This window comes from Punica granatum, chromosome 1 (genome assembly GCF_007655135.1).
Source record: "Punica granatum isolate Tunisia-2019 chromosome 1, ASM765513v2, whole genome shotgun sequence".
Lineage (NCBI taxonomy): Eukaryota > Viridiplantae > Streptophyta > Magnoliopsida > Myrtales > Lythraceae > Punica > Punica granatum.
Window position 1 is genome coordinate 2,372,563 of NC_045127.1, and position 27,911 is coordinate 2,400,473.

At 42.8% G+C, this 27,911-nt stretch overlaps 7 protein-coding genes across 9 annotated transcripts; 4 read left to right on the plus strand and 3 right to left on the minus strand.

Annotated features, from left to right (window-relative positions):
• Positions 1 to 763: 763 nt before the first annotated feature.
• On the plus strand, positions 764 to 3,982 carry LOC116200775. The gene is made up of 2 exons (XM_031531678.1): positions 764 to 1,212; positions 1,887 to 3,982. Exon 2 carries the CDS (start codon positions 1,893 to 1,895, stop codon positions 3,618 to 3,620), a length of 1,728 nt encoding a protein of 575 aa, XP_031387538.1. The 5' UTR covers positions 764 to 1,212; positions 1,887 to 1,892; the 3' UTR covers positions 3,621 to 3,982.
• A 1,477-nt stretch (positions 3,983 to 5,459) lies between these two features.
• On the plus strand, positions 5,460 to 7,803 carry LOC116200830 (probable mitochondrial-processing peptidase subunit beta, mitochondrial). The gene is made up of 3 exons (XM_031531754.1): positions 5,460 to 6,088; positions 6,234 to 6,457; positions 7,120 to 7,803. The coding sequence occupies exons 1-3, from the start codon at positions 5,638 to 5,640 to the stop codon at positions 7,552 to 7,554; spliced, it is 1,110 nt and encodes a 369-aa protein (XP_031387614.1). The 5' UTR covers positions 5,460 to 5,637; the 3' UTR covers positions 7,555 to 7,803.
• A 139-nt stretch (positions 7,804 to 7,942) lies between these two features.
• On the minus strand, positions 7,943 to 9,246 carry LOC116200836. Its single transcript, XM_031531768.1, has 2 exons — positions 8,501 to 9,246; positions 7,943 to 8,418 (listed from the first exon to the last, which is right to left on the minus strand). The coding sequence occupies exons 1-2, from the start codon at positions 9,178 to 9,180 to the stop codon at positions 8,007 to 8,009; spliced, it is 1,092 nt and encodes a 363-aa protein (XP_031387628.1). The 5' UTR covers positions 9,181 to 9,246; the 3' UTR covers positions 7,943 to 8,006.
• A 2,237-nt stretch (positions 9,247 to 11,483) lies between these two features.
• LOC116200903 (calcium-binding protein CML42-like) lies at positions 11,484 to 12,483 on the minus strand. Its single transcript, XM_031531877.1, has 2 exons — positions 12,004 to 12,483; positions 11,484 to 11,882 (listed from the first exon to the last, which is right to left on the minus strand). Exons 1-2 carry the CDS (start codon positions 12,415 to 12,417, stop codon positions 11,688 to 11,690), a joined length of 609 nt encoding a protein of 202 aa, XP_031387737.1. The 5' UTR covers positions 12,418 to 12,483; the 3' UTR covers positions 11,484 to 11,687.
• Positions 12,484 to 13,361: 878 nt separating this feature from the next.
• Positions 13,362 to 14,993, plus strand: LOC116200866. 2 transcript variants are annotated; one of them, XM_031531822.1, is made up of 2 exons: positions 13,362 to 13,628; positions 13,951 to 14,993. In XM_031531822.1, exon 2 carries the CDS (start codon positions 13,978 to 13,980, stop codon positions 14,689 to 14,691), a length of 714 nt encoding a protein of 237 aa, XP_031387682.1. In that variant the 5' UTR covers positions 13,362 to 13,628; positions 13,951 to 13,977; the 3' UTR covers positions 14,692 to 14,993. The 2 variants fall into 2 exon arrangements, with proteins under 2 accessions (XP_031387682.1, XP_031387676.1); XM_031531816.1 differs by having other exon boundaries at positions 13,365 to 13,535.
• A 2,297-nt stretch (positions 14,994 to 17,290) lies between these two features.
• Positions 17,291 to 24,820, plus strand: LOC116200737 (mediator of RNA polymerase II transcription subunit 33A-like). 2 transcript variants are annotated; one of them, XM_031531606.1, is made up of 12 exons: positions 17,291 to 17,730; positions 18,197 to 18,307; positions 18,793 to 19,146; positions 19,499 to 19,815; positions 19,989 to 20,080; positions 20,157 to 20,541; positions 20,647 to 20,857; positions 20,931 to 21,045; positions 21,446 to 21,607; positions 22,019 to 22,694; positions 23,021 to 23,227; positions 23,578 to 24,820. In XM_031531606.1, the coding sequence occupies exons 1-12, from the start codon at positions 17,447 to 17,449 to the stop codon at positions 24,669 to 24,671; spliced, it is 4,008 nt and encodes a 1,335-aa protein (XP_031387466.1). In that variant the 5' UTR covers positions 17,291 to 17,446; the 3' UTR covers positions 24,672 to 24,820. The 2 variants fall into 2 exon arrangements, with proteins under 2 accessions (XP_031387466.1, XP_031387475.1); XM_031531615.1 differs by having other exon boundaries at positions 17,570 to 17,730; positions 18,786 to 19,146.
• On the minus strand, positions 24,793 to 27,609 carry LOC116200860 (serine/threonine-protein phosphatase PP1-like). The gene is made up of 3 exons (XM_031531804.1): positions 27,090 to 27,609; positions 25,765 to 26,324; positions 24,793 to 25,438 (listed from the first exon to the last, which is right to left on the minus strand). The coding sequence occupies exons 1-3, from the start codon at positions 27,256 to 27,258 to the stop codon at positions 25,283 to 25,285; spliced, it is 885 nt and encodes a 294-aa protein (XP_031387664.1). The 5' UTR covers positions 27,259 to 27,609; the 3' UTR covers positions 24,793 to 25,282.
• Between the last annotated feature and the right edge of the window lie 302 nt (positions 27,610 to 27,911).

The following is a 27,911-nucleotide window of genomic DNA, read 5'->3' on the forward strand; positions in this document are numbered from 1 at the left end:
TTAGCCCAAATAGGAAAAGAAATAACTAAATAAATATAAAGGATACGAATAATTTGTCGTGGGAAAAAGTAGAATGAAAAGATATGAAACTCGTAACGAGCCCAATTGCCTGGCCACACCCACATGATGTATGTAGCCTGCGGGTCTTTGGAATCTCTTCTACATTAGGAAAAAATCACCACTAATGGTTAATTATCGGATAAAGCATCAATATAATGCACGCATCCGTCTAAGGAAAGCAACTATTACGCGTGTTAGTCCCTATACATGTAGAGCCTTGGTAAGGTCGTGCACACGGTAGGACTAGAACATTGTGTCACCCGATTCCACTGTGGCAGGTTCATATAGCATATTATCACACTTGGAAGGTCGAGTAGAGATCGTCTCATTTATGACTATTCTAGTAAATCATAGATGAGCTAGTCAGATTTTTCTTCTTAGTGGCCGATCAGATCGATATCATGGATTTATAGTATGTTCATGTAATATGCAGTTATGGTTAAAACATAAACCGATAGCCATCTTATTTTATCAACTCGTTTATTGTGAGAATTTTAAAATTGTAATCACTATGAGAGCTTATCACGAAGAAATTATTACTGTATTGATATATGTTTGGGAGCCATATCAGGCGTTACGGTGGACTGACCCCTTGACAATTGTGTTTTCAATTATTTATTACAGGAAAATGGAGAAAAGGAAAAGCAAAAAAAGAACAAAATGATTCTTTTACTTTTAATTATTATTTAATGAAAGGGATTGGATTGTATGCGCAATGCGCCCCCTCTCGCACGCCTGAAGAGAAAGAATAGAGAGGAAACGCTGCCTCTAGACGTACGTACTCACTCCGGAGACGGAGACGAAGACGGAGACGAAGACGATGACGGATTGGTTGGTTGAGCTGACCTGAGAACATCTCTCCCTTTTACCCTCTTCCCCTCTCTCTCTCTCTCTTTCTCTCGGTGGTAGCTTCCTACAATGGTGAATGCATCATCGCATTCCTTATCGCCATCGGCAGCTTTGGTTCGACGATGCGTTGAATTTGAGGCCTGATCGGTTCCATTGAAAGTCAACGGCCTCGGTGTGTCCCTTTGATCGGATCTCGGGCCTCATCTGATTTCATCTTGAGCTTCACCATCGCGGTCGAGCTTGAAAGTGACTGACCGGCCCTCGAATTTGGAGTTTCGATCCCTAAGAATCCTTTTTTCTCTGGTAAGAATCTCTCTCTTTGGGGCAATTCCGGCATTGATTGCTGTTTTCTTTTCTTGTTATTTGTGGCTTCTCGTTGCTTATCCATGGTTCCGGATATGGACATCCTCCGTGGTTTTTCTAGATATTCATCCTGAGATAAGATTGGGATCTGAACGATGTCCTTTGTATGTTTGCCAAAAATGTCTGGTCTTTCATAAATGCATAGTTCATTCACCTCCACCATGACAGTGAGTGTCGCTGATCGTTTGGTGTCATAGTCCCTAATCTGTTAGCAATTGGGCTTTTGCTGTGAGTTGTATCAATTATGTTCGCAGGCATAAGGTTTGTGAGCTGTGAGCATCAGTGAGGTTGGTCTCTGTATTGGGGCATCTCATTTAGCACTATTTAAGCAAATACGGCGCTTTACCTTCTCGCCTTTTATAGTCTCGGTTTTTGAACAATGTAAATACTCAGTTATGACTTAGCGGTATTTTCTTGCATAAATTGATCCTGACTGGCACCTGCTTTAAATGGTGAATGCATTTGGAATCTTGATTGATTGAGTCTCCGGTCAATATTCTTGATGCTTGACCATAGTACTCGTACTTTTAGTGCCTCTCTTAATTTGTGTGCATACTCTACATTTGGCTCATCAGGAATTGCAATTATATTCTTTGTTTTCTCTTCTTTTGTAGCGTTCAATGGAGGACGGCTCACAAATGCCGGAGGAACAATCTCCCTCTGTTGTGCATGGCCATGGCCTCGTTGATAGTTTTGCAACAACTGCAAACTCAGTCCAGCCAGCAGCATGTGCCCTGTGCTGCAGAGATTTTTCACCTGATAATCCCGTGACTGGTGACTGTGAATTGTGCGGGGATTGTAAATTTTTGTGCTTAGAGAATCTCGAGAACCCAACAAATGGTTCCCCTCAGAGAAGGATTTCCAGACAAAGAAGAAGAAGTGGTAGGAGAACCAGCAGATACAGCAGTTCTGAGTCTATTGAAGATCTTTTCTCCCAGCGGTTCTCTCAGATGATTAGTATGATGAGACAAAACCATGCCGCTTCCTATGAGCATGAGGAGCAGTATATAGATGGTGATACTTCTATCAGGTCATGGCAGCAGACTAGTTCCCGCTCCACGCCAAGTGGATCTAGAAGATGGTACCGCATGCTGTCTGATACTGAAAGTGATGGTTTTGACAATATGGATTCTCTGTACGGGGAGAGTGAATCTAACTTGAGTTTCAGTCATTACCGTACATTTAATGGTGAGAGCGATGCTGTTTCTATGAGTACTTATAATGGAGGCGACTCTGATGCTTCTGTAGATGAGCAGAGTTTTCTCGAAACTGACATACTTGCTCGGCCAAATGGAGAAAGTGATCTCGATAGTGATACTGACATTGATCCCATGAATGCTGGTCTGAGCCAGTGGGACCTGGATAACCATGAAGAGGATGAAGGAGAAGGGGAAGAAGATGGACAAGGTGAATGGGAAGAGACTGATGCCGAAGAAGATCCATCTCTGGAACGCGGGGGTCATCTTGGAAACTCTCCAAGCTCTGCCCAAACTGACCGGAGTGAATTAATTGTATTTCCCGATTTTGAAGGTGCAATTCGTCTGACATTCAGAGGCAGGACCCGTGACAATGCTCGCACCATCATCAGTAACATGGTTGACTTGGGCTTGCCTTCATATGATGGAAATTCTGGTGATTATCTGGATGCAAGAGGATTTGAGGAGCTGCTCGAGCATCTCGCAGAAAATGACACTTCAAGAAGAGGAGCCCCTCCTGTGTCTGTCTCATGCATAAACAGCTTGCCTCTTGTCACCATCAGTGAGGAACATGTGAAGCATGACAGTATTTCCTGTGCAATATGCAAGGATGCTCTAGCAGTTGGCGATAAAGCAAACCAGCTTCCCTGCCTTCACCTCTATCACCCCTCCTGTATATTGCCATGGCTGAGTTCACGTAATTCCTGCCCACTGTGTCGCTATGAACTTCCTACAGACGATAAGGACTATGAGGAGAGTAAGCAAGCTAATATTCGGAGGATGCGTAATGTTGAAGAAAATAGGCTGCAGAGAGCAGTGGAGGAGAGTTCCTATAATGAGGTTGAAATAACTGAAGAGCAAGAACCAAGTCCGAGTGATATAGAACCGGCGGATGTATCTGCGGGTGATTCCTCCGCCAATGGCTCTCAAGCTGAAGGCAGTAGAAGAAGATGGTTCCACCTAGCTGCCACACCAATTCTTGGACTTGTGGGAATGGCCCTTGTGCTGTGGTTGGGGAAACCTCTTATTCAGAGGGGACAAGCAGCTAACCCTCTTAACATTTTCGAAGCGGGTCAGTCTCGAGGTAATTTTCTTGATGCTTCACCCACCCCTAGAGAGAACCGAAGCAGGAGATGGTGGTCCTTCTTTTGAAGCAGCTAATGAGTCATCTTGTGTACGTCCTCTTCCCCCATGACCTAATCAATAACTTCCTGTTCATGACCTGAAGTGTTTCTGGTCTCCAGTTCTAATATACGGGTTCCATGATGGGAGATTGAATTTAGTTTCTGTGGGAATATGCCCCACTCGAAGTTACTATATTTGTGCGGTCTCTTCTGCTAATGGAGAGTCTCTTGTAAAGATAAGAATCTGATTTTCAGCAAGCTCGAGAGAGCTCGGCTGCAAGTAGTGGATGCATTTTATCGTGTTTTGTGGATACTTGTCTCGATTGCAATACGTATGCTGTTACTTTCATTGCTCACATCAAAATCATGTACTTATGTTTTTGCGAGTTTATTTCATTGGCTCTAAGATGCTTCTTGCACTCCATTCTGTTCTATTGACTCTTAAGTGCCGTCAAGATATGAAATTTCGAGAACAGATGGCGAGAAGTGATCAGTTCGGTATAGGAGTCGATGTGTTTGCATAGCTGGACTTTATTTACACATCAGAATTTTTTTCTCTAGATAGACCGAGGGCGAGAGTTAAAAGTAAAATCGCCAGAGGTTCCGAATGATTTCTTGCAATGAGCAATGGCAGCCTGTATCACGTACTCTACCCAGTGATTTCTAGTGCTGTTCTCGTAAGTCTCTTGGTTGATCGGGGAGCACTTGATCGAACTCGGGCAGCTCTCTGTCTTCTTATTGATCCAAAGATGCCCAAAAAAAAGTGGGACCGACTCCTCTAGTGATTGGTTCTTCTTTGGATCCCGTTGTGATCCCACCCTTATTATTATTATTATTACTACTTTGATGTACACTCTAGTATTTAAGGGGCCGTTTGGATTCAGAGTTAAAATTATTTTGATTTTGATTTTGATTTTGATTGTGGAAAATGAAAACTGGGGTGTGATTATAAATTTGACTTGGGAAACGTGTGTTTTTGTTGTGTAGTGTGTTGAGTTAAAGTTAAAGTTAAAATTTTTGAATTGGAAAATGTATATTTTTGTTATGTAGTGTGTTGAGTTAAAGTTAAAGTTAAAGTTAAAGTTAAAATCAATAGGTTGTGAATCCAAACGGGGCCTAAAAGTTTATTTGGGCTGTGACTAATTCAGTCAAGTCGAATCAGCCTACGAAGAGATAAAACTCTCTCGGTGTAAATTTTTTACATTCACAATAACTCAAATTCAAAATCTTACTTAAGTGAAACAAAAGTTAAATCGCTTGAACTAATTCACCTGGATTGTTATTATTATTATTATTATTATAAAAGGGGAAGGAAACTTCTATACGGGCCACGTTTGGCCTTCATAGACTCCAGCTGCATCAAGAACCACCACCTTCGTTGGGCCCAAAGAGGGTATTCTCCTTGCACAGAGAGGTGAGGCTGCCTTCAGGGGGCTCCTCCAATGCGGGTGAGGTCAAGGCCGAGGCCCTCTCCTCGCCATGTTGGCATGGGCAATCGAAGAGGCTCTCAATTAGAGATGTTAGCTTACATGTTTGGTATCTATGAATGGAATTGAATGACATAGAATCACCCATACAATATGGTTGCATTTTATATGGGCGATTTCATTCCTATCATTCCATTCATGCGCGCGAAACGTGAGGGGGTACAGTTCGCAGATTGTATCAAATGCTTATAAGAAGAAAGTTGTTATATCAGAATGCTACACTTGAGAAAAGTCTGTAGTGAACCGAAGGTGCGATTTTCCAACAGTAATAAATAAATTGCTTGGGTATGATAACGGCGCCGTTTTGTTTTGTTTTTTTTTTTTTTTTTGGGGGAGGGGATGGGGGCACGTCGAGCGGAACTGAAGAGCTCGAAGCACGGTCGTTTCAGTGGAGCAAGAGAAGGGCTTCATTCTCTCTCTCTCTCTCTTCCCGCCAATCTCTGAGCAAACACAACTCGATAGAAACCCTAGTAGCTGCCTGCAATCAATCTCCACCGCCATCCCCCCGAATCGAGTTTACTGAGAAAGAGTGTGAGAGAGAGTGAGAGGCTGCCTACTATGGCCTTCAAGCATGTATTGACCGCAGCCCGTCGGTCCGGCTGCACTCTTTCGTCCTCTTATCTTTACCGGACCGTCCGATCCGCATCCACCTCCCCGGCTGCTGCCACTTCGGTCGCCTCGCCCTCTGCTCCGCCCCACAATGCCATGATATATGACGGCCTGGCCGAGGCAGTGAAGTCCAAGCTGGAGAAGCAGCTCGAGAACCTGGATCCGAGGTTCCTCAAGTACGGCTCCCCCCATCCCACCCTCGTGGACCACACCCGTATCCTCTCCGCCCCAGAGACCCGCGTCACCACCACCCTCCCCAATGGTCTCGGTGTGGCAACCGAGTCGAACTTTGCTGCCCGCTCAGCAACTGTTGGTGTCTGGATCGATGCTGGCTCTCGTTTTGAGACCACCGATGACACCAATGGCACTGCTCACTTTCTCAAGCACATGATCTTCAAAGGTGGGTAGCTGATCCGTCCAAATTATTTAAAAAAAAAAAAGAAAAGAAATGCTCCGTCTTTCTTTCTTGTATGTTTCCATTCATTTGGATGCGGCGATTTTGCTTTGCTTTGTCTGGTGGCTAATGATGCTTTGGTTTCTAAAAGGTACTGACCGGAGAATGGCAAGGGAACTAGAGGAGGAAATAGAGGACACGGGAAGTCATATGAATGCTTACACTTCGAGGGAGCAGACAACTTATTATGCCAAAGCGATGGACAAGGATGTGAACAAGGCGCTTGATATTTTGGCCGATATCTTGCAGAACTCCAGGTTCGATGAGAATCGCATTAACCGCGAGTGCGATGTCATTATCCGTGAAATGGAGGAGGTACTTGTCTATCTCTATCTGTACTTTTGTGTAGCTGACCTGATGCTTGAGTGGCCTCTGCAAATTGCAAATTCTTTTCGTGGTGATCCTATGCCTAATAATGACACTTTCATTAATTCCTTATCAATCTTGCCGTCATCCTTTTGGTATAAGATTGTTTCTTTCGGTACCAACCTTTATTTCTCGTTTGAATGTCGAAGCTTAATTTAGTCTTGGCTATCTATCCCGGGTTGATTACTAGTCTGGCCCATAAAAGTTCAAACCTTTCTCTGGCATTTTTACTGTTGGATGGGTCTCATCTGGCGCCATAAATCATATGTTTTTATGGATACAAGAATGAAGATGCGTCTCCTTGAACCTTGATAGTGGCTGTTTCACTGTCCTTCTATGTTTCTAAGGAGGTGTGCTTACTGTTAAAGCAAGAAAAACGAAAGACTGCCATATTTTTTTTTTTTTGGGTGCATTTCTGGTCTCAAGATAAAAGCTCTAGCTTCTAAGAATAAGGCCTCAGTCATCCAAATGATACTTATGAATACATAATGTTGGCTTATTTTTTAGTATTAGTTTGCTTATTTGCTCTTTCTGTTCACCCGGAGCCGGAGCTTTGTCCCGTATCTGTTGCATAAGGTTTATTAGCATCTAATTTGTTCAAAATGCTCTAGGTTGAAGGACAGACTGAAGAGCAAATAAAATCGGGAAGAAGGACAAAGCAAATAGCAATGCCTACATTAAATCAATTGATACGTCATGGTAGAGAAGAAAAACGGCGTTCGGACCGCACTCGAGCTTTAGATCAATGTCCCCAGAAGCAAGGAGTATGCCTGCGTATTTCAACGAGAACACCGAAGAAACCAAATTCAGCTCTACGTAAGATAGCCAAAGTACGATTGAGCAATCGAAATGATGTATTTGCTTACATTCCAGGCGAAGGTCATAATTTGCAGGAGCATTCGATGGTCTTAGTAAGAGGAGGTAGAGTGAAAGATTTGCCTGGTGTGAAATTCCATTGTATTCGAGGAGTCAAGGATTTGCTGGGAATTCCGGATCGAAGAAGAGGCAGATCAAAATATGGTGCGGAAAAACCCAAATCGACATGAATGGAAGATGCCTGTGGAACTTGTTTTTCTCGGGTCTATATTAATAGAGCTCGACTGAAAGGAATATGCCCCCACTTTAAGTTACTATTTTTGTGTGGTCTCATCTGCTAATGGAGTCTTGTGTAAAGATAAGAATCTAATTTTCAGCAAGCATGAGGGAGCTCGCTGCGAGTACTGGACACGTTTTATCGTGTTTTGTGGATCGTTGTTTCGATTGCAATAAATATGCTGCTGCTTTCGCTGCTCATATCAGAATCGTGTACTTAAGTTTTTGCGAGTTTATTTCATTGGCTCTAAGATGCTTCTTGCACTCCATTCTATTGACTCTTTAAGTGCTGTCAAGATATGAAATTTCGGGAACATATGGCAAGAAGTGATCGGTTCGGTGTAGGAGTCGAAATGTTTGCATAGCTAGACTTTATTTATGCATCCGAACTTTCACTCTGGAGAAATTACGGGCGAGACTTACAGGTAAAATCACGGGACATTGGCATAGCGAACGATCTCTTGCAATGAGCAATGGCGGCCTGTATCGCGCTCTCTCCCCCATGTGTTATAGTGCTGTTCTCATAAGTCTCTTGGTTGATTGGGGAGCACTTCATCGAACCGGGGCAGCTCTTTGTCTTCTTATCGATCCTCCCTGCCACCCCCCGTCTCGAATTTTTGGCCATCTTGTGGTGGAAGCGGAGGGTCTCCTCGAGTCTCATCTCTCTCGGCGATTCACCCAGAGTCTTTCCCTTAGCAAGAACTGGTCGATTTTTCACCAGTGACGCCATAAATGTTCGGAATTGCATTACTCGGAACTTGAAAAGAAACTGCATGACTCGAGCACCGTTCCTCGTCTTCGTGGTCTTCGATGTGTCCCTGTACAGATCAAACTCCGATGATTAGTATAACATCACAAAGCCCCCAGAGCGTTCAAAGACACGACTTAAGAATGCCCTACTTTGACCTCGGCAGCTGTTGATGGCGGCTGAGATAGTTCTCTCGGGTAGAACTGGCGTCATGTTCTTGACCTGTCTCCGGCAAAACCTTCAGGCTCGACACCACTGCGTTCACCAACCTGCACACAGCTGCGAACTTTGCTCCTCCTCCGCCGCCACCCCTTCCCCGACCACCAGAAACCACCCTTTCCTCCTCCTCCTCCTCCTCTTCCCCCTCCTCCCCCCGAAGACCTGTACCATCTATTCTCGCATCAGAGCAGCTCGAGCTCAAGCCTGATAAAATTGCCGATTCATTAACGCCACGGAATTCCACTTCAGGAATCTCACGACTCTGCAGCGAAGACGAGCAGAGTTTCGGGAATGGAACAGTGGAGGAGATCGATATACGGAGCTGTAAATCCTCTTCCTCCTCCTCCTCCTCCTCCTCCTGTGATTTTGCTTCTCTGCTGCCGTACTCTCCATTATGGCAGTAGACTTTGGCCCCACCACGGTCCACCTCGATTTCAATGTATGACTCTGAGTCGCTGTCTCCACCTTCGCAGTCGGAGAAGAAGCGGAGGGAGGAGGAGGTGAAGTCGGAGCAGCTCATGAAGGTGAAGCTCTCGCACTCTGCTGCTGCTGATGCTGTCTGCAACTCCTCATCATGGTCACCGACTCCATGAGTTATGCTCATACTTCCCATATCATTTACATAATTGCATAACTAAATCAATTGCTAAGCGATCGATCGATTGAACAGCTGGAGAGAAATCACGATGAAGATCATGGCTATGGTGGAATATATATGCATGCAGATAAAATACTGACTAGTCAATAAAGTTGACTTTTTTTTTCAAGGTCATGATTTTACTTTTGCAAAATGGAAAAAATTCACGATTAGAAAAATTTTATCTCTTAGAGTGCTTACTCATTCTATTCTGAATTAGTTGAGATTCATTAGACTTTCGGTATCAGGAATGGAGTCAGAATTTTCATTGAACGGAGGTAAAAATACAACTTGACATAAATAGCACATAAATATTTCTTTCAGCGGAGCAAAATACTTAATTTTCATGGGAAAAAATATATATAAGTAAACTTTGAGAGAAAAATTCAAAAGAACTCAAATTTTAGGGGTAAGGGGAGCCCATGTGGCTCCGCCCTCATCCGGTACTAGGTGATGCACACCGAAATCACATGAAAAAAAAAGGACCCATAAATAGATCACAAGAAAAATTATGAAAAACAAACGCCCCGACTCAACCAAGTACCAACCATAATTGCCTTATCTTTTGTTCTTCGATTGGATAATTGCAAGATCAATAATAGGAATATTTTCAGCTCTCGATCCTAATAATTTAGCATTTAAAGTATTATTCTTTATTAAGTAAAAAGATTGGATTTTATATCCACCGAAAAAAAAATCTCGGGTTTACAGAAATTAACAAAATGATTACCTATTTCGGTTGCTTTAGAGAATCAATTACGCTAAAGGGAATATTGAGCAGATAAATATTGCCCAATATCATTGTACCACACGGATATACACGTACATTATTGGCTGCTATTAAGTTCAAACCAAAGCTCGATTTTTTTTTTGGTTCCTTTTTTAGGTTTCAGTTCAAACAAATAAGAATATTATCGATGTGGTATTAAATTGTTTACCTTTTCTTTGAATGGTCAATTTTTACTTGCCCCCATGAGGTTCTTTTCTTGACTAGTATTAGCTATGAATCCGTGAATGAATAATTTTAATCCATAGTAACGTGTGCAAATTTGTTGTCTTTGCTCCCCCAGACATATTCAAAGTCAGTGAAAATGACATTCTATCCCACGTATAGCTTTGTTTAATTTGATAATAATGACAAAAAAACAAATTATTAGTATTAGTATCTTAAAAATGTGTAAGTATAGTCTCAAACTGAGGAGTCAACATCACGATCTCGTTCAAAGGCCCCAAGATTCAATTATCTAGCTTGATTTGGGCATGGAAATCTTGGCATGTACATGACAAAAACCCATGTTTTAAGGATGTGTTTGAACGCGAATCGTTCGCGAGTTGGAATGCTATTATTGGAATATACCCGGATGAGTCGCAACAACATGCACACGTTTGTCGACTCGTCCTTCTCAATAAAGGGCTGAGAAATAACATACCAGCAACGATTATGTCTTCATGAAAGCTCACGTATTATGAGCGACAACTAATCAAATATCTAGAGGTTGAAGAAATCTTATATACATCTACACAAGCATATATATATATATATATATATATATATTTGTGTATTTGATTCTCGAAAGGGGCCTCCAAACTACCATATGTGGGCCCTCTGGTTTTTCTTTGCATGCCCATTTGTGGGCCCTCCATATTATGGTTCTATTCTTGTTCACTTTTTCCAATTAATCTTCAATAGAAAGGTGACAAGTGTCTGGTATTCCAGGATTTAAGGATTTTTAGATTACGAAGTTCCATTGACAGTGACAATTTTTTCATCATGTCCCGAAGATTTAGCTCCCATGTGTTGCGCGTGTGTTAATCAATCAAAATGACTACGAACCAACTTTTTGTTCGATAGACCAAGAACTTGGACTGGACATCGGGTCTGTTCTAGCTCGAGGCCAATAAGTCGGACCGCATAATGGGTCAATTCTAGCCCCATTTAATTGGGCCTCGTTGCAGACTCTAATCTTTAGGCAAGCTCAAAGAGTCTAGAGTTCCATCATTATGTTCAAAGGCCATAACTGGACCCTACCAAATTTAAGACGCGTGAGTGAGTTTGGAACTGGTTAGAGGTCGAGTAGAAACTCTATGGAGGCGTGATCAACATAAGTTTGTGCTCGGATTGATCACATATATCTTGAATATCTTCGGACGGGCTATCTTCGGAAGAGCTCGCCTTTGCTTCAGAATCTGATTATATATAGTTTGTCGGAAATTTACTGCAATTCGAAACACATTAACGGCTGATTTTTCTTTTTTAAAAAGCACGAAGATAATTATGCGATCATCAATAGCAATGTTTGCATAGCAGAAGCTGATTGCAAGAATATCATCATTGCTCGATCATGGGATGCTCTAAAGAGAACGAAAATTGACGAGTCAACTTCTCGGTCATCACCAATAGTACAATAAGCAAAGCAAAAGCAAAGTGCATACAAGTGGTCTTCTTCTTCTTTTTTTTCCTTTGATTGGATGCATAGAAGTGTTCACGCTTTGGCCATGACACCCTTCATCATGTCCTTGAACTCGAAGAAGTCGACCCGTCCATCTCGGTTCCTGTCGACAGACACGATCATCCGCTGAACACTGGCGATCTCATTCCCCTCCGACAGCCCCAGCTTGCCCAGCACCGCCTGCAGCTCCCTCGCCGATATGTACCCATCACCATCCTCGTCGAAGACCTAACAACGTTCGATTTCACGAAGTCAGACGTCAGTTAATTGAAAATGATCGTTACTACGAATCGTATATAGGACAAAACTTAAGGCCAATAATTTGATACTCGATCTATCGTTCACACACCTTGAAAGCCTCGCATAGATCCGATTCATCTTGGGAGTTTTCGTCCGCCACGAACCCGTCTGAGTTCCCAAAAAAGGTGTCGTCGAGCCACTTGTGGAGGGAGACAAAGTCATCAAAGAGCATGCCCGAGTTGCCGGGCTGGATGTGGGACGCGATAGAGGATTTAAGCTCGGAAAGTTCCGTGTTGAGGCCGAGGGCGGACAGGGCCTGGGACAGCTCGAGGACCGTGATGGTGCCGTCCCCGTTCTTGTCGAAGAGGTCGAAGATCCTCCTGAGGCGGAGAGAGTTGAGGCTCGGGCTGCGCAGCCTGAACGAGGCCGCGGACCGCCTGCTCAGCCCACGGCCGAGCTGCTGGCCGCACGAGGCCGAGGAATGGTCGTTGACTGACCCCTCGGTGGTAGCGGAGACCTCCATTAGTATTATTACGTGTTTGTATTGTTAGCTGGAGAGAGAGTCTTAAGGAAAAAAAGGCTATCGGGGTAGAGAAGTGGGCGGTGGGCTTTTATTATTAACAAAGGCGTGTTGGCCGCCGTTTCATTTGGACTTGTCTTCGGATATGACTCTTATCGTCCGGTCAGAGATTTCTAGATTGAACAAATTTTCTTTTATTAATAATAATAATAATGATAATGATAATAATTAATGTTTGTCTCTCGAAATTCATAAATTGGGGAGGGGATATGTAGTGGATGTACCATACCACGGCAGCTACTTGCGTTGAATTGGACCACTCCACTTGTATGCAGGCACGATTTATTAACCACTGACTCGGAAAGAATCCGGCCTTGGTCGTGGATTATGAAAATATAACCATATATATTTAATATGCTAACGTGGACTGGAGAAACATTACTTATCTCTCGTGTTATGTAAGTCGCTTTCATAGCCTGTTGAAATCATTACCATGATCAATGCATAATTATTGATTCTCTCACTTTTTTTTTTTTGCAAGTTGATTCTCTTACTTTTCTGACTAGAGGAATTCTCATTATAAGTTGTTACACTAATTTAATGTTTTTTTTTTTTGTGATTTTGGGCTTTAAAATGTCTAACGACCTTATATGTAAGTGAACGGTACCCTATAAGAGCTTTTAGTCCTCTTAGGGCGGTCATATCGATGAATGCGTAGCACGGAAAGTCGAGAGCGATGTCACCATTAAGTCGAGAGCGATGTCACCATTAAGTCGAGACGAGAAGTCTCAAATATGTAGGATTAAGTTTTAATTGCTTCGTGGTCCTCAGTGAATCGAAGACTGGCCCAACAATGAATTTGGGCCTAAGGCCTCTCCGATGAAAGCCCATTGGAATCTGCGACCAAAGATATCCCTGAAGACTTTGTTTATCAGCGTCTCCTCGGAGAACTCGAAAATCAAAGTGTCGTCAAAATCCCTAAAAAGGCCAGCTTTTTAGCTTTAGTTGCACGCTTGCGGCCGTTGTCTCCCTCTCCCTCCCTCTCCCTCTCTCCCTCTGTCTGCTCCCTCTTTTCCACTTCCCTCGACAACGGAGCTCTCTCCACCAAGCTTAAGGTTAAGGTAACCCTCCCCCACCCTCAAACTGTCTCCTTCACTCTGGCCCCGTTTCTTGTTTCTTCATTGCTTGATTGATCAGTAGCCTTGATTGCCAAGGTACACTCATTAGGTTTTGTGTTTTCACTGTAACGTTCGGTTTCTTACGCTTCGCCCGTTTCCGATCAGCCGTGCACTCTGTTCCTTCCAACTCTTTTCGGTCTTTCTAGGTTTTAGGGTTTCTTGTTTCTTTTCTGTCGATTAAAAGGCGGTTCCTTTGTCGGATGTTTTCTGAACCCTTGATCATCTCATTGTAGGTTTGTTCTTTTCTTCCAAGATAGAGCGCAGATTTCTTTGTGACTTGTTTGTCAGGGGCTTCTGCATTCTAATTCGAGTAATAAATTTGAATATATGATGCTGATTCTTATGCTTTTTTTAACAGGTTGATATTTTTTTTCTCTGAATCTTGATGGATTCTCGAGAAACGATGACTGTACCGGCGAAATTTGAAGTTCTTATTTGCTCGGATGAGGTCAAGAGCTACTGTGGTAGCTTAGGGTCGTCTGTCATTGCTAAAGATCTACTTATCTCGAGAACCCCTGCAATCGGTGAAGAGAGGGCCTCTTTGGTGCCAGGCACTCTTGATGTCAATGGGGAGTGTAGAGACCCCCTCCTTGATCTCAAGTCCACAATACTTACACGGCCCATCAAATTAGACCAGCTGGATTCTGCTAGGGACATCAGCGGTGAGGATGACAGCCCGCACACGCCCAAGGAAGATGTTTTCGACCCGTTTGCCCCTGGTTCAGAGGACCTGCTCCGTGCCCCTCAGTGCAAGAAACGGCTTGATGAATGGAGAATCAGTGTGGCCCGCCGCCTCAACTTTGGCTCCTCGACTGAGAAACCGGGTAAGAGACCCCATGGTGGAAACGGGACCCATATGTCGGATGAGGAGATGGTGGAGCATGTGTACAAGAATCTCTTGGAAACCATCTTGGAGAACAGGATTGCAGACATTCTTGCAGAGATGTCGAGCATGGAATGGGCTGATGAAGACTGCAAGACTCCCACTTCAGGACCCAAGCTTAATGGTATTGCTGAGACTTGCCCGGGGCCTCCCATGAAGGCTGCAGCCAAGTCCAGGAATATAGATCTGAGCTTATGCAGAAAGCTTCAGTTCTGATTCTCTAATGTTGTGGACCTGCATCTCTAACCAACGGTATGATTAGTATGGTTCTGACTCGAAAACAATTGGTGCCTTCGTATGGTCTTTTGATTTATCAAGGAAATGTGATCTAGCTGATGATAATAATCTGTCCTGCTGAGGTTGCAGTAGTAGAATTGTATATTTGTACAGTTGACTCTCGGATTTTCTGCTATTTGAGTTAGAACTAGCTGTTTATTTTTCTCGTCATTCTCCAACTGTGTATCAATCATCTTCCAATTGTAATCCTTTTTCGCGATATTGTGCCCACTTTACTCGAATTTCCTGGTGATTGCAAGTTTACACGATTTCTTTGTCTTCTGATCATTAGATCTATTTTGATAGGAAATAAGCTGGAGATTGATTTTGCTTTCTGGTGGTGGTTGTCGTGGTCGTAATGTTTCGGGGAAGACGAGATTTAATGACCCTTTGCAATGTGTGTCGCCTGAGGAAATAGATGTTGAATGGAATGGAGTGAAATGATGATGTGAAACATTATGTATGTAATCGATTCCCTTCTACTATAATATTGGCTTTCTGGACCTCGGTGTCTCATTGAAGAATCTCTTCTGAGAGCAGTGACCAAACTTGAACTACTATTCGGTTTCTCATGGAGGGTGGCACACTCAGGGCTTAGGTTCAGGCTAGGATTTCCAATAGAGGATTACGCTTGGATCAAGAAGTCCTGAATTCAACCAGTTTAGATGTGGTGGTCATTTAGGGCCTTGGTTCAGGCTAGGATTTCCAATATTAGATTGGGCTAAGATGCCGTGGCCATTTTAAGCTAAACGAAAATGTAGTTCAGAAAAGGTGACTGTATGGGAGAAAATGTTCGGTGATTGTCAGCTATCAAATGCGAAGAGCTCTATAAGTTCAAGCTACGTAAGCACCGGTAGCATGCCGTGTTTGAAGGTTATACCGGGAGCATGCCGTGGGTTGCGCTCACAACCCCCACTAAAATAGCATAGCATGGAGCAAGCATGCAATGGTTTGGTTTGGTAGGATTTGTTAGGCGGTTCATGGAATAGTCACTTTTCTAGTCATAATAGGGTCCACACCAAAATAGAATAAGATAAAAGCAATTTAATTGAATTATTCAATTGAATCAGCCGTTTTGCAATAAGTAGCCGTTCAAATAATCAAATCGGAAGAAACTAAGGTTGTGTTTGTACTTATATAGGCCATAAAAAAGTTCGATCGGGTTTCTCGGTCCTCAATCCGTATCGAGTCGGCACGGTAATGATGCACATGATACGACCCGGTGTGGTTTATTTATGATTAGGAATCAGCTTGTTGGGAACTCCTAGTGGTTGTGCGGTGCGGATAATATCTACCATCACTCAAATGGGTTGGATCATGCTTATTGAACTCGCATCTTCTACCTATCATATATGTTGGATTCGGGTTTGCCCATGCACAACTCTTTGGTTTCTCATGGAGCGTGGCACACTCAGGGCCTAGAGGTGCAGGCTAGGGATTTCCGAATGGCAGATCAGGCTTAGATCAAGAAGTCTCGAATTGAGCCGGTCTAGATGTGGTGGTCATTTGCAGGTTTGATTCGGGCTAGGATTTCCAACAGCAGATTAGGCTAAGAACAAGAATGCCCAGAATTCAAGCTCTTCGGTGATTGTCAGCCATCAATGCAAAGAGCTATGTAAGCAGCGGTAACATGCCGTGTTTGAAAGTTATACCGGTAGCATGCCGTGAATCGCCGTGACAACCCCCACGAAAGTAGCGTAGCATAGCAGAGCAGAGCACGCAATGGGTTTGGTTTGGTAGGATTTGTGTACTTTTTCTAGTTCTTATGTGGTCCAAAACCAAAAGAGAATAAAATAAAAGGCAATTGAATTGGGATTATTGAATTGAATCGGCCTTTTTTTTGCAATAGGTAGCCGTTCATTTAATCAAATCGGAAGAAAACTAATAAAAGGAAAGACCTGGGAGCAGCTACCAATGTCCCCTCGTTACATTTCCACCGCGATGTCGGCCCGAGACATGTTGGATCCAATTTCCTTCAACTAACCCATTTGATTTTATAGTTTGATTTTAAAATTTTAACTCTAACTTTAATTCTATCCACTATATAATAAAAGTCAATAATACAATTATTATTTTTTTATTTTTTTAAAATTTTTTAATCATTCAATTCAATTTTTAATAATAAATTCTTTCAATTATTTATTATTTTTTACATTTTTTCTTATAATTTAATATTTCAATCATTACAAATTAATTAAAATTAAAATTCAACCCAACTTAACTTTAAAACCAAACACACTATTTAACCACGGGCAAATCTAGATTGTTGAACATAAATAGAAAAGATACAAACTCGACGTAAGTATGAGCGGACCCATGTGAGTCGTGATATTATCCACCGCACAAGCACTAGGAGATCTCGACTGGCCGATTCCGACTCATAAATATCACACTCAGACCAGCTTATATTGCGTGTTATCGTTATTGTGCCCGACTCGATACTGATTGAGACACGAGAAAAAAAAAAACCCAATTTTTTTTTTTGTATGGCCTATATATATATATATATATATATACAAAGCCACCTACCAACTTAATAGTTAATAATCCTCGTGCCTTACACTACTACTACCTTGGCTCGGTCAGGCTCATGCTCATCAGTCTCTATCTATTACTCTGACAAAAAAAGAACGAAATTGCTTTCTCCCGCCGGCTGGATATTTCTACGGAGACTCTCCGCCTCCGAGGACCGGAAATGAGCGAGGATACGGGCGGCGGCGCGGTGGAGTTCGAGCGGAGCGTCATGGAGACCTTGAAGCGGTGCGAGGACAGGAGGGACGCACCGCTCGTGTGGGCGGTTGAGGTCGCGAAGTGCGTCGGCGCCGCCGACATGGAGCTGCCGAGCCCCGAGCTCGGGCAGGTCCTGGTGTCTCGCCTCTGCTCCAACTTCGGCAACCCCTTCCTCTGGAAATTCCTCGACCAGGCTCTCGCGTCACGCCTCGTCTCGTCATTCCATGTCCTCGCGCTTCTCTCTCCCAGGTTCTTGCCGTTTTTCTTGTGTAATGCGATTCGAGTTTCAGTGAGCTGACTGAATTGGATCTCTCCTTGATCAGAGAGAATGGAAGTATTCACGGGGCTTGGTGATCATGTTGTCACCGCATACGTCTTGATCATGTTGCACAGAATTAAACAGTGTAGGCATTAGCTATGGTAGATATTGTCAATCGCACTGCATTGCATATATTACTCAAGCAGTTGCAAGTTTTTCAGTCGAACGAAGAGAATCCGGAAAAATGAGGGTGAGGATGAACTTGACTGGCAATGTCCTTGCTGTTCCTCGGCTTCGTTGCTGGTGTAATATTGGTTCATTATGATTTTCTTTTTGGATAAGGATCCATTCTGATTTTCGAGAACACCCTTTTGGCGTACTATGGCTTATCAACAATGCTGAAGAGATTAATTCATATCTAGGCACTGCACATGCTTAATCTTGTTCTTTTGACAGGATACTATCCGATCGACAGTCTCAGCCAGAGGCTTACAAGCTATTTCTTGAACTCATCAGCCGATATATATTTTCTTATGAAGCTGTTTCGACTGATGCTTGCAAAGACAAGTAATCCTCACACTCTGACTGTTATCTCGCTAACATGTAGAATTTTTTATTTGTTTTTTTTTAAATTCAATAATTTGTAAGGTTGAAGCAAGGAAGGATTTACCTCAATGTACAGTAACAACTTGGTTCATATATGTCCGTCTGCATGCTTTGCCTCATGTATTGAGAAAATCAATGCATCCTTGGGACAGTAAGCGAGGTTAAGAAGTGTTAGGTCCCTAAGAATGTCGGCATAAACCTGCTTTATTGACTGCGTTTCTTGGTTGGTTGGACGGTAGTCTCTTTCGGTGTACCGTCACTGTACAATCTTTTATGCGATTCATTTCCTGATTTTCGTTTGACTTAAATGGTTTAATGATTTTGAACATACTTGAATGATATGAAAATTATACCACTTATTGTTATTTTCTAAAATTAACTAGAACTTCTAGTCGTACCATGCCTCTTCCAATGATATCTAATGGAATATTGATGAAAGTTTGCAGGATCATAAAATCTGTTGATGCCGCCATGCAGCTTTCCCAGGCTTATGAGCTCCATATTACAGAGCTGGGACATGCATATGTGTTGTTCTTCTTCAGCACTGTAGTTGGCCTAATAGATAGCACTGTGGATGATTGGGAATATCAAAATACTACCAAAGATAGGCCAAGTGGTATACCTGGAAGCATGGATCTCCAGAAAATGGATGTAGATTTAAAGGGGACTCAAAATGACAAGAGGGTTGAACGTCGTGATTGGATGAGAAGGACAAATTCTCTGATGGCCTTAGAGGTACTAGAAAAAATATCAGAAAGCAAAAAAGGGGCAACTTTGCTGCGTGTTATTCACTTGAATATGTAAGTACTTCCTTTGCTATTCTGCACATTTTTCACGCATGGCTTTTTCCGTTTTGATGTCAGTCAACTAAAAACTTTGGAAGAGTTGGATTCCTTAGCTTTGACGGATAAAATATCTATCTTCCATTGATTGTTAAATATTTGTCGTGCAGAATGACATCTAACATGAGCATATTTTAGTGAAATAATGCTTCTTCTCAGAGTTTCTATTCTTATTATAATTCTCATTTTCTTTTCTGGAGTATACTTTTATTACACATATAATCTGGTGCCTGTGATTATCTGCAAAATTGTTTTCAATGATGGGTAAGCCAATGTAACATAGTTCAATTTTTGTCATTTATTTTCTTAGGCCGGAAAAATTCGATGGACTTCTGAAGAGGTTGTGCTTTCATGAAACCTGTAAAATGACATCGCCGAATTTGATTGCGGCTAAGCAGATTTTTATTAAATTGTCAACAAATATCCAGAGAAGTTTGGCTTTTGAAGGCCAGTTGAGCCAAAGAACAGTCACTGAAATGCTTGTTGATATTGAGTCATGCAACTTTGTGCCTTGTTGGAACTCCAAATCTGCTTTGCCTGCATGCTGGGTTCTCTTTGACATATATATGGAGAGCACAATGGATCCAAAACAACTTCCTATAACCTCAGCTGTTGATATACTTACAGGTGACACTCCAGAAAAGCACTTCCATTCTTAAGTACTTAGTCGCCTTTTATATTCTCGTGTATGTTCAACCAAGTATAAGAACCTTATCCCTACTTTTCAAGGACTGACCAATAAAAGAGCCGGAAACTATACGGATCTTCAGTTAATTTTATTCTCTATATCTTCGCTGCAGAAACAGTAATTACACTCCAAGTCTTAAACCAGGCAAGCTGGCAGGAGACCTTCTTGGCCCTCTGGGTTTCGGGCCTTCGGCTTGTGCAGAGAGTAGCTGCTCTTACTATAATTGGTTGCACTTTTTTAGTTTATTAAAAATTGTGCTTAAAATCTTCCTGTTTTGTAGGAACGAGACCCACCAGAAGGCCCTATTCCGCATCTAGAGGCCCGTCTTTGTGTCCTTTTGTCTATTGTCCCGCTGGCAATCGCCAATATTTTGAAGGATGATGTGATAGTGAATTCTTCCCCTCCACAAGACGCCAAACCATTAACCGAGATGGAATTGAAGTATGGACATGGGGTAAATGGGAAAATTCGTACTCCAAAGAGAGATGATCTCATTCTGGCGCTCCAATCACTGGGACAATTTTCTAGCCTCCTATGCCCGCCAGAGTCAGTCTTGGATGCGGCCAACAGGGCTGCTGCAAAAGCAGCCGATGTTATTTCTCTATCCAAAAATACAAATGATAGCAAAGGTTCTGATTGTCCTAGTGGCTCATCTGTAAAAGCAGGTAATGTTTCCCAAAGCGTAAGATTCTCTTTCTTCTCAGCACCAATTTCGCTCCTTATCACATACTTACAAATCTTTTAACACTTAAATTTTTATGTTTTTGCAGGTGGGAATATGAGGCACCTAATAGTGGAAGCTTGCATTGCGAGAAACTTAATCGATGCGTCAGCATATTTTTGGCCGGATTATGTGTCTGCTTCCGTAATATCACTTTCAGATGCAACTCCAAAAGAGATGTCTCCTTGGTCAGTGTTTATGGAAGGAGCACCACTCACGGAGTCACTTATAAGTTCTCTTATTGCAACACCAGCCACAAGGTATGAGAAAGATTGATCCTCAACTTTTAAAGCTGATATGCCTACTAATGTATCTGTTTCTTTCTTGATCAAGTCTTGCAGAGATTAAGAAGGTATCACGTATTGCATTAAATGGTTCAGAAGAGGAAAAATCAGCAGCTGCAAAGATTCTATGTGGCGCATCACTTAGCTGTGGATGGAATATCCAGGTATTGCCAATGATTAAAGTTCTATCAATACCCCCACAGATTTTTCCTTTAACAGAAATCTACCTCAAACTGAGAATGATCAACAGTCACTGATTACTATGTAAACTAAACTGCAACTGCATTGTAATTAATTAAGTAGATTTTACTGGCTCCTTTTCGTATATGGGGGATGAGAGATCATTAACTCCTGCTCGTTCAAATAAAAAATTAGATATACGGCCTGCTTAATATTTTACCTGCAAAATCTGTCTTTCTAGATCCCTACATGAATAAGATGGTTGCTCAAAATATTTAATTATATATAGGCTGGTAATGAAGGTTGTCAAACAAAATATAAAAAATAAAATACTATTGATAAAGGTGACCTTCGGATATTTGATGTCACTTCTTTCTTCTGCAGGAACATGTCGTGAACTTTGTTGTCAAACTTCTGTCTCCTCCTCTGCTTCCTGGTCATGATGAGAGCCAGAATTACTTGATGGATCACATGCCTATGCTTAGTGCGGTCCTTTTCGGTGTTTCTCCCATTGAGACCGTGCACATACTCTCTTTGCATGGTGCGGTGAGTGAAGTGAATGCATTTCTTTTGATTTGACTGATAAAAATTTGGATGCATAGGTCTATACAGTTTCGGCACAATGCATTCTGAGTTGGATTTTCAGTGACTCGCTATTTTTGGGTATTACACTGCCCGCTTTAGTTTGACCTTTTTGCTTGCATTTCTGGTTTACCAAGTATGATAAATGAAGAGCAGAACAGCAATTGATTTTCATCTTACAAACAGCAGAGGAAGATATTTCATTCAACATATTCTAGACCGTGCATAGGCTGTCTCAATTTTGAGCCCATTATACTTTGTTTTCTGATACACATCAAAGAAATTTCTGAACAAAGCATTCTGTCGTTTCTTATAGCTTGATATATATTGAGTTTCAGATGCAATTGTTTTGATGTAGAGGTTTCATTGATTCAGGTCCCGGAATTCGCAGCTGCTTTAATGCCACTATGTGAGGTGTTTGGATCACTTAATCCTGCACTGAACAATCAATCTAAGACTGGTGATCAGCTCTCAGTCTACAGGGTTTTTTCTGCCGCATTTCTCGTTCTCCTTCGTCTTTGGAAATTCTATAGACCTGCTATAGAACGGGGTCTGAAGGAAGGAGATGGAGCAATTGGAGTAGGGCTCACTCTAGAATACCTTTTGCTATTACGAAATAGGCGTTTCCCATCAGCAACGGTTAATCCTTCTCCTCAGGATAAAATGCCAATGGACTTAGATCAATTTGACTCTCCATCAGATAAACCAATTTACATTGATTTCTTCCCTAAATTACGAGCTTGGTATTGTCAAAATAAAATCTGTGTTGCCTCACCACTTTCTGGCCTCTGTACTGGGAATTCAGTGCACCAGGTTGCTAATAGGATTATTAGTACGGTTTACTCAAAAATGACTATGGGTGGGCCCTCATCTGATAATTCAGCGGCATCAAGCGGCACCTCATGTGGGTCCTCATCAACTGGTGGAGAAGAACCATCAGAGAGACCTCTACTTCCTGCATGGGAACTGTTAGAGGCCATTCCTTTTGCTCTGGAATCGCTTTTAACTGCTTGTGCATATGGAAAGCTCTCGTCACGGCACTTGACGACAGGTTCAGTTGCTGCACTCTTTTCCCGATTTGTTCTTTTATTCTTTTTGCCCTAAGCGTATAGTGTTATTCCCTTGTAACCACTCCTTTTGCTCATTATGTGGGTTCCCACAGTGTTGTGGTGTGGAATACCCAATCAATATATTATTTCTGGTCAGTTATGGGCTGCACTACTCATTTGCTACAGCAACCTCTTCCTCATGTCACGTGATTAGTGAGAACTGTCTTCGTGTCTGAAAATAAGTCAAAGCATTTTTAAATGTCAACTTTTGCATTTATGAGTTGGTCGAGTCTTTGCAGATCCATAATGAATCCTAGTGTGCTTGTAGGTTTGAGGGACCTAGTCGACTTTTTTCCTGCATCACTTGCAGCAATCATCAGTTATTTCTCTGCAGAAATAACTCGAGGCGTTTGGAAATTAGTTCCAATGAATGGAACTGATTGGCCTAGTCCAGCACAGATTCTTCCGAAAGTTGAATCTGACATGAAGGGAATTCTTGCAGCTGCAGGTGTCAATGTTCCAAGCTATCCATCTGGTAGACTTCTATATCTTATGATTTTCGCTTTTTTATCACTTATAATCCATCTGCCAACCTGCATTTGGTGTGGTACGTATAACCTGGGGGTCACTCTTCCTCTGAGAAGCACCATGCCTCAATACTGAAATGAAACATCGAAATTTTTCGGTTTTACACATTAAGTTCAACTGGGTAGTCGTCAATACTTAGGAGATATATCTTGACTCCCTTTAGGTTTGATCTAGTACCGACAAAAATGGCACCGTCACTATTTCTCATCCTTATGGAATGAAACTCAATCATTCTAACCTTTATTTTTTATTGGTGCCACCATCAAGTTCTCAAATGAATGATGTTTTCTTCTTCAGATGGCAGCACATCAATGCTTCCGCTTCCAATGGCAGCTCTTGTCAGTCTAACTATCACCTTCAAGCTCGACCGGAATATTGAGTATCTCCTTGCTGTGGCTGGCCCAGCCCTTGAGAACTGTGCAACAGGTTGTTCTTGGCCCAGCATGCCCACAATCAGCTCCCTGTGGGCACAGAAGATTCAGCGATGGCACAAGTACATCGTTTATTCCTGCTCCCGCTCTGTATTCAGACAAAGCAAAGGTGCCGTCACCCAGCTCCTAAGAAGTTGCTTCACTTCGTTCCTCGGGATCCGCAATGGCCCTGATTCTCCATTAACTAGCCAGGGAAGCATAAATGGGCTGCTAGGCCACATCTCACCCCAAGGCGGGCTTCCTAATTCAGCTCCAGGATTGCTTTTCCTCCGATCTTGTCGGCTAATCCAAGATGTTGAGCAGGTGAATGATGTTATCGTGGGTTTAGTGGCTGAGTTTGCTCGGGACTCTGTGGACCTATCTGCCAAGACAACTTCAACCCGCCTGAGATCAGCCCACTCATCCCTCTCCATCACTGCAGCTCGGGCTAAGGAAGTTTCTTCCCTTGGGGCAAGCCTCCTGTGTGCAGCTGGTGGACCGCGCCTCGTCTACGAGCTGTATCGGAGGACCATCCCCACATGGCTCCTCTCAGCCGAGGAAGTTAAACTCAAAGAGGTAAGCTCAGCCTCCCGCATAATAGAGGGCTATGCAATGGCTTATCTAATGCTGCAGTGTGGCGCCTGCACATGGGGTATCAAGGACAGGCCCTTGTCGTGGGGCTTTTCCTCTCAGGCCACTCGGGTCGTTGCAGCACACATGGACTTTCTCGCGGGGGTGCTGGAGGGGAATGTGTTGCTTGGGTGTCACCCGGTTACTTGGAAGACTTACGTATCATGCTTGCTGGGTTTTATAGTGAACTTCAACCCTGTCTGGGTTAGGGAAGTTAGGAAGGAGACCTTGAGAAAATTGGCTTGTGGGTTGAGAAAATGGCACAAATCGGAGCTGGCGCTCTCACTTCTTGAAAGAGCAGGGATTCAAGCAATGGATCTTGTTGCAGAATCATTGAGTTCTATCGGGTGAGCTCTGTCTGTGGCATTTTTTGTAGAAAATAGTTGGGTAACGGTTTAATGTCATTCGAGGTTAGGAAACTCTGGAAGGTCCAGAATCCAAAACTTGAGAAACAATGTACAGAATTTTCCCGGACAGTAAATCAATTTCTACATTCGGCATAACTTCATACTCGACATTTTCGGTTCTTTTCATAACCCCAGCTCTCAGGTTTAATCGAGGAAATGGGAATTTGTATCTGCTACATAGGAATGTTCTAATAGCTAACGAAACACAGAACATACCGCATAGGATAATTGCTTTACATGTCACCAAAGCAACCTAAGTTACTTCTTCACATTGCTTTCCAAATCCATTCCCGTAAGCGAACTCCAGAACATTTCCTTTCAGAAGATAAAAATTTCGAATCCTCTACGAGCTCTTCTGTACAATTGCAAAGCTTTCAATGACTCCTTATGGTCAGTTACATTTTGCTTTGCTTTACGAGGTTGGGACCATGGAGTTTTAATCTGACTAAAGTAAACAATGGAAACACAAACGAGCAGATCATCGATCTCGCAATTGGAGGAAGTGGAGATTCTTCCTCTGTACAGAAGATTGTGTCTTCAGAATTGCAGAAAGATTCATCCACAGGGCTTGAGGATCTGAAATGAGCAGAGCAAACTTGCATCCACATTCATCAATGCGCCTGCATTATTAAACTCCCCACAATAGTTCGGAGCTGAAAATATAGTAACCAGCTGCCTGTCCGCGAAAAATTCATACCCATCTTCGACCACCTGTTCCATCAAATCATACACACAAATCCGTAAACAAGGGTACATTTTGAAGCTGAGCAAATCGTGCTGCCAGCTGATCTAAAAGTATTGCAGGCATGGTTGTTAATATATGGCATTTCGTCATTATTGCATTGATGTTATCGAGCTAGGGGATATCATGTCGACTGAATTTATCCCTCTTAGTGAAATCAAGCAAGAAAAATGTTTTAGTATATCAACTATGAGATGGTCTTTTTCTTATAAGCTTTCATCTTAGCGTACCCTAACATTCAAGATCAACCAATGACAATCTCCATTACTTACAGGGAAGAAACTACAACACGAACCTGATGTGCCCGACAAATTAAATCAAGGTTGTGCTTCTTCAAGAACTCAGCCACCTTATCTGCCCCAAAGGTGAAGGATACTCCCCTATCATTCTCACCCCATCCTTTGATGTCCCGATCAGGATCGGCCCAGAGTAGATCACACAATAACCCCTGATCGGGCACATCATTGGGCCTCTCTATAGCCTTGATCTGATCCAAGCTCTCCAGTTCTGGCGATAGCCCACCATGCATACACAAGATCTTGCAGTCAATTACTGCTGCAGCAGGCAAACAGTTGAAGCAATCGGTGAAAGCCTTCCATAGACGGACACTAAACCGTCTCTTGCACTCGTCATAGAAACCATAAATTCTGTTAATGGAGGCACACTCATGGTTTCCTCGGAGGAGGTAGAAGTTGTTCGGGAACTTGATCTTGTATGCTAAGAGGAGGCAAATGGTCTCTATGCTCTGTTTCCCTCGGTCCACATAGTCCCCAAGGAAGAGGTAATTCGCGTCAGGTGGGAAACCACCATACTCGAACAGTCTGAGCAGGTCTGAGTATTGCCCGTGTATGTCACCTACAAATTCAAAACATCAGAAGGCAACGCCCAAAGATTTGTGCAATGCAGTAACCTAGATACTACAAACGTCTAGGCGTTAATATCAGAAAATCTGTGTTTTCACCACTGTGATTTTGTAGTAGCCTAAACATGAAGCTATAATTTTGATTTGATCTTTGCCGAAGTGAATTCCCGTAACAAAGAACATATCAAGAGCCGATGGCAAGCTTTCACAGAAGTGGTCATGAGGGAACAATGAAATAGGTCCCAAATCACATACAACAAAAAATCGATTCACCCAGTAACACCATGGCTGACTGATTAGAGGCCGCTAGCTAAGTTACTATCCCTAGAGCCTCATAATAACTGAAACGTGGATATCATGAAAAACCAAGTCTAGATTCATTGTCCTAGGGCAGAACGCACAAGTGATTCGACCAAGATGGATCGAGAAGCCCAGGACTTGAAGAATGAACTGAGTACATCCAAGGACGAGGCTCGCTTCAGACAGATATTCAGTCACGACGAATCGCAGCCAATCTTAGAAAAAAAACTGAGCATTTTACATCATTAGGCATCCGTGTGGAACAAGAAAAAAGAAGACAGCACGCAAACAGAGGGAAAACCATCATCGACCAACTGGGCATATACCATTTTCAACCAACGAATCATAAGCCTCATTCACCATCACCAGCACCAGCCTGATGCTATATGAATCAATCAATTCCATATGAAAAAACACACACACAAACACATATATAGAGGTGGGGTTTGTTCAGATACCGCAAATGTTGACGGGGGCCTCCAACTCGAGAAGGTTGGGCTGGGAGAGGAAGACTTGCTTGGCAGCAGCACAAAGCTGTCGGATTTCGGCCTCGGAGAGCTGGATTCGCTTCCCCCTGTTCCTCCTCCCCTCTAACAGCCTCTCTATCAACCCTTCCAAATCCTCCATCCTTCCCTTTCCTCCTACTCCGCCTTCTTCTCCTTCACCTCTCTCACAATCCACACAGTTCCCAATGGTGCCGGTTCCTTCCTCTCCTCGTTCTTCCTGAAACCCTCGTCATCTCCTCCTCATTGTAAAGCAAAGCAATCTCCTTTCTCCTCCCTCTAACCAACAGCGGAAGAGCTGCAGCTGATGGGTGACGATTGATCAAAGATCAAAGATCAAGGTCAAGATCACAGCGGGGGATGGGATAACAGAAGAGAGAGAGAAGAGCGTAGAAATAGAGAGAGAAGTTGAAACGATGGATGATGGATGGGTAAAGAAGGAGAAAAGGTCTGGTCTGCCCTGCCCTGCCCTGCCCTGCCCACTTGGGAATTTGCAACCTTTCTTTAGATATTTTCGGTTCTTTGTTTATCCAATTGGACCGACGACGACATTTGATGATGTTCCTTTTTAATGTGCCTTAGTCATACCATGACGAAGGTTTTGGTGAATATTTCCCTATTATAGTGCTCGGGATCGGACAAGTCATCCGGTACGTTCTTGCTTGTCATGACGGGACCGAATACGAAACGAAAGGCCATGTTTGCATTTACATAGTGATCATCGAGACCTATCTATGTCGTGTTAAACTTGTGGAAAGGGAAGCCATGGCCTCATGG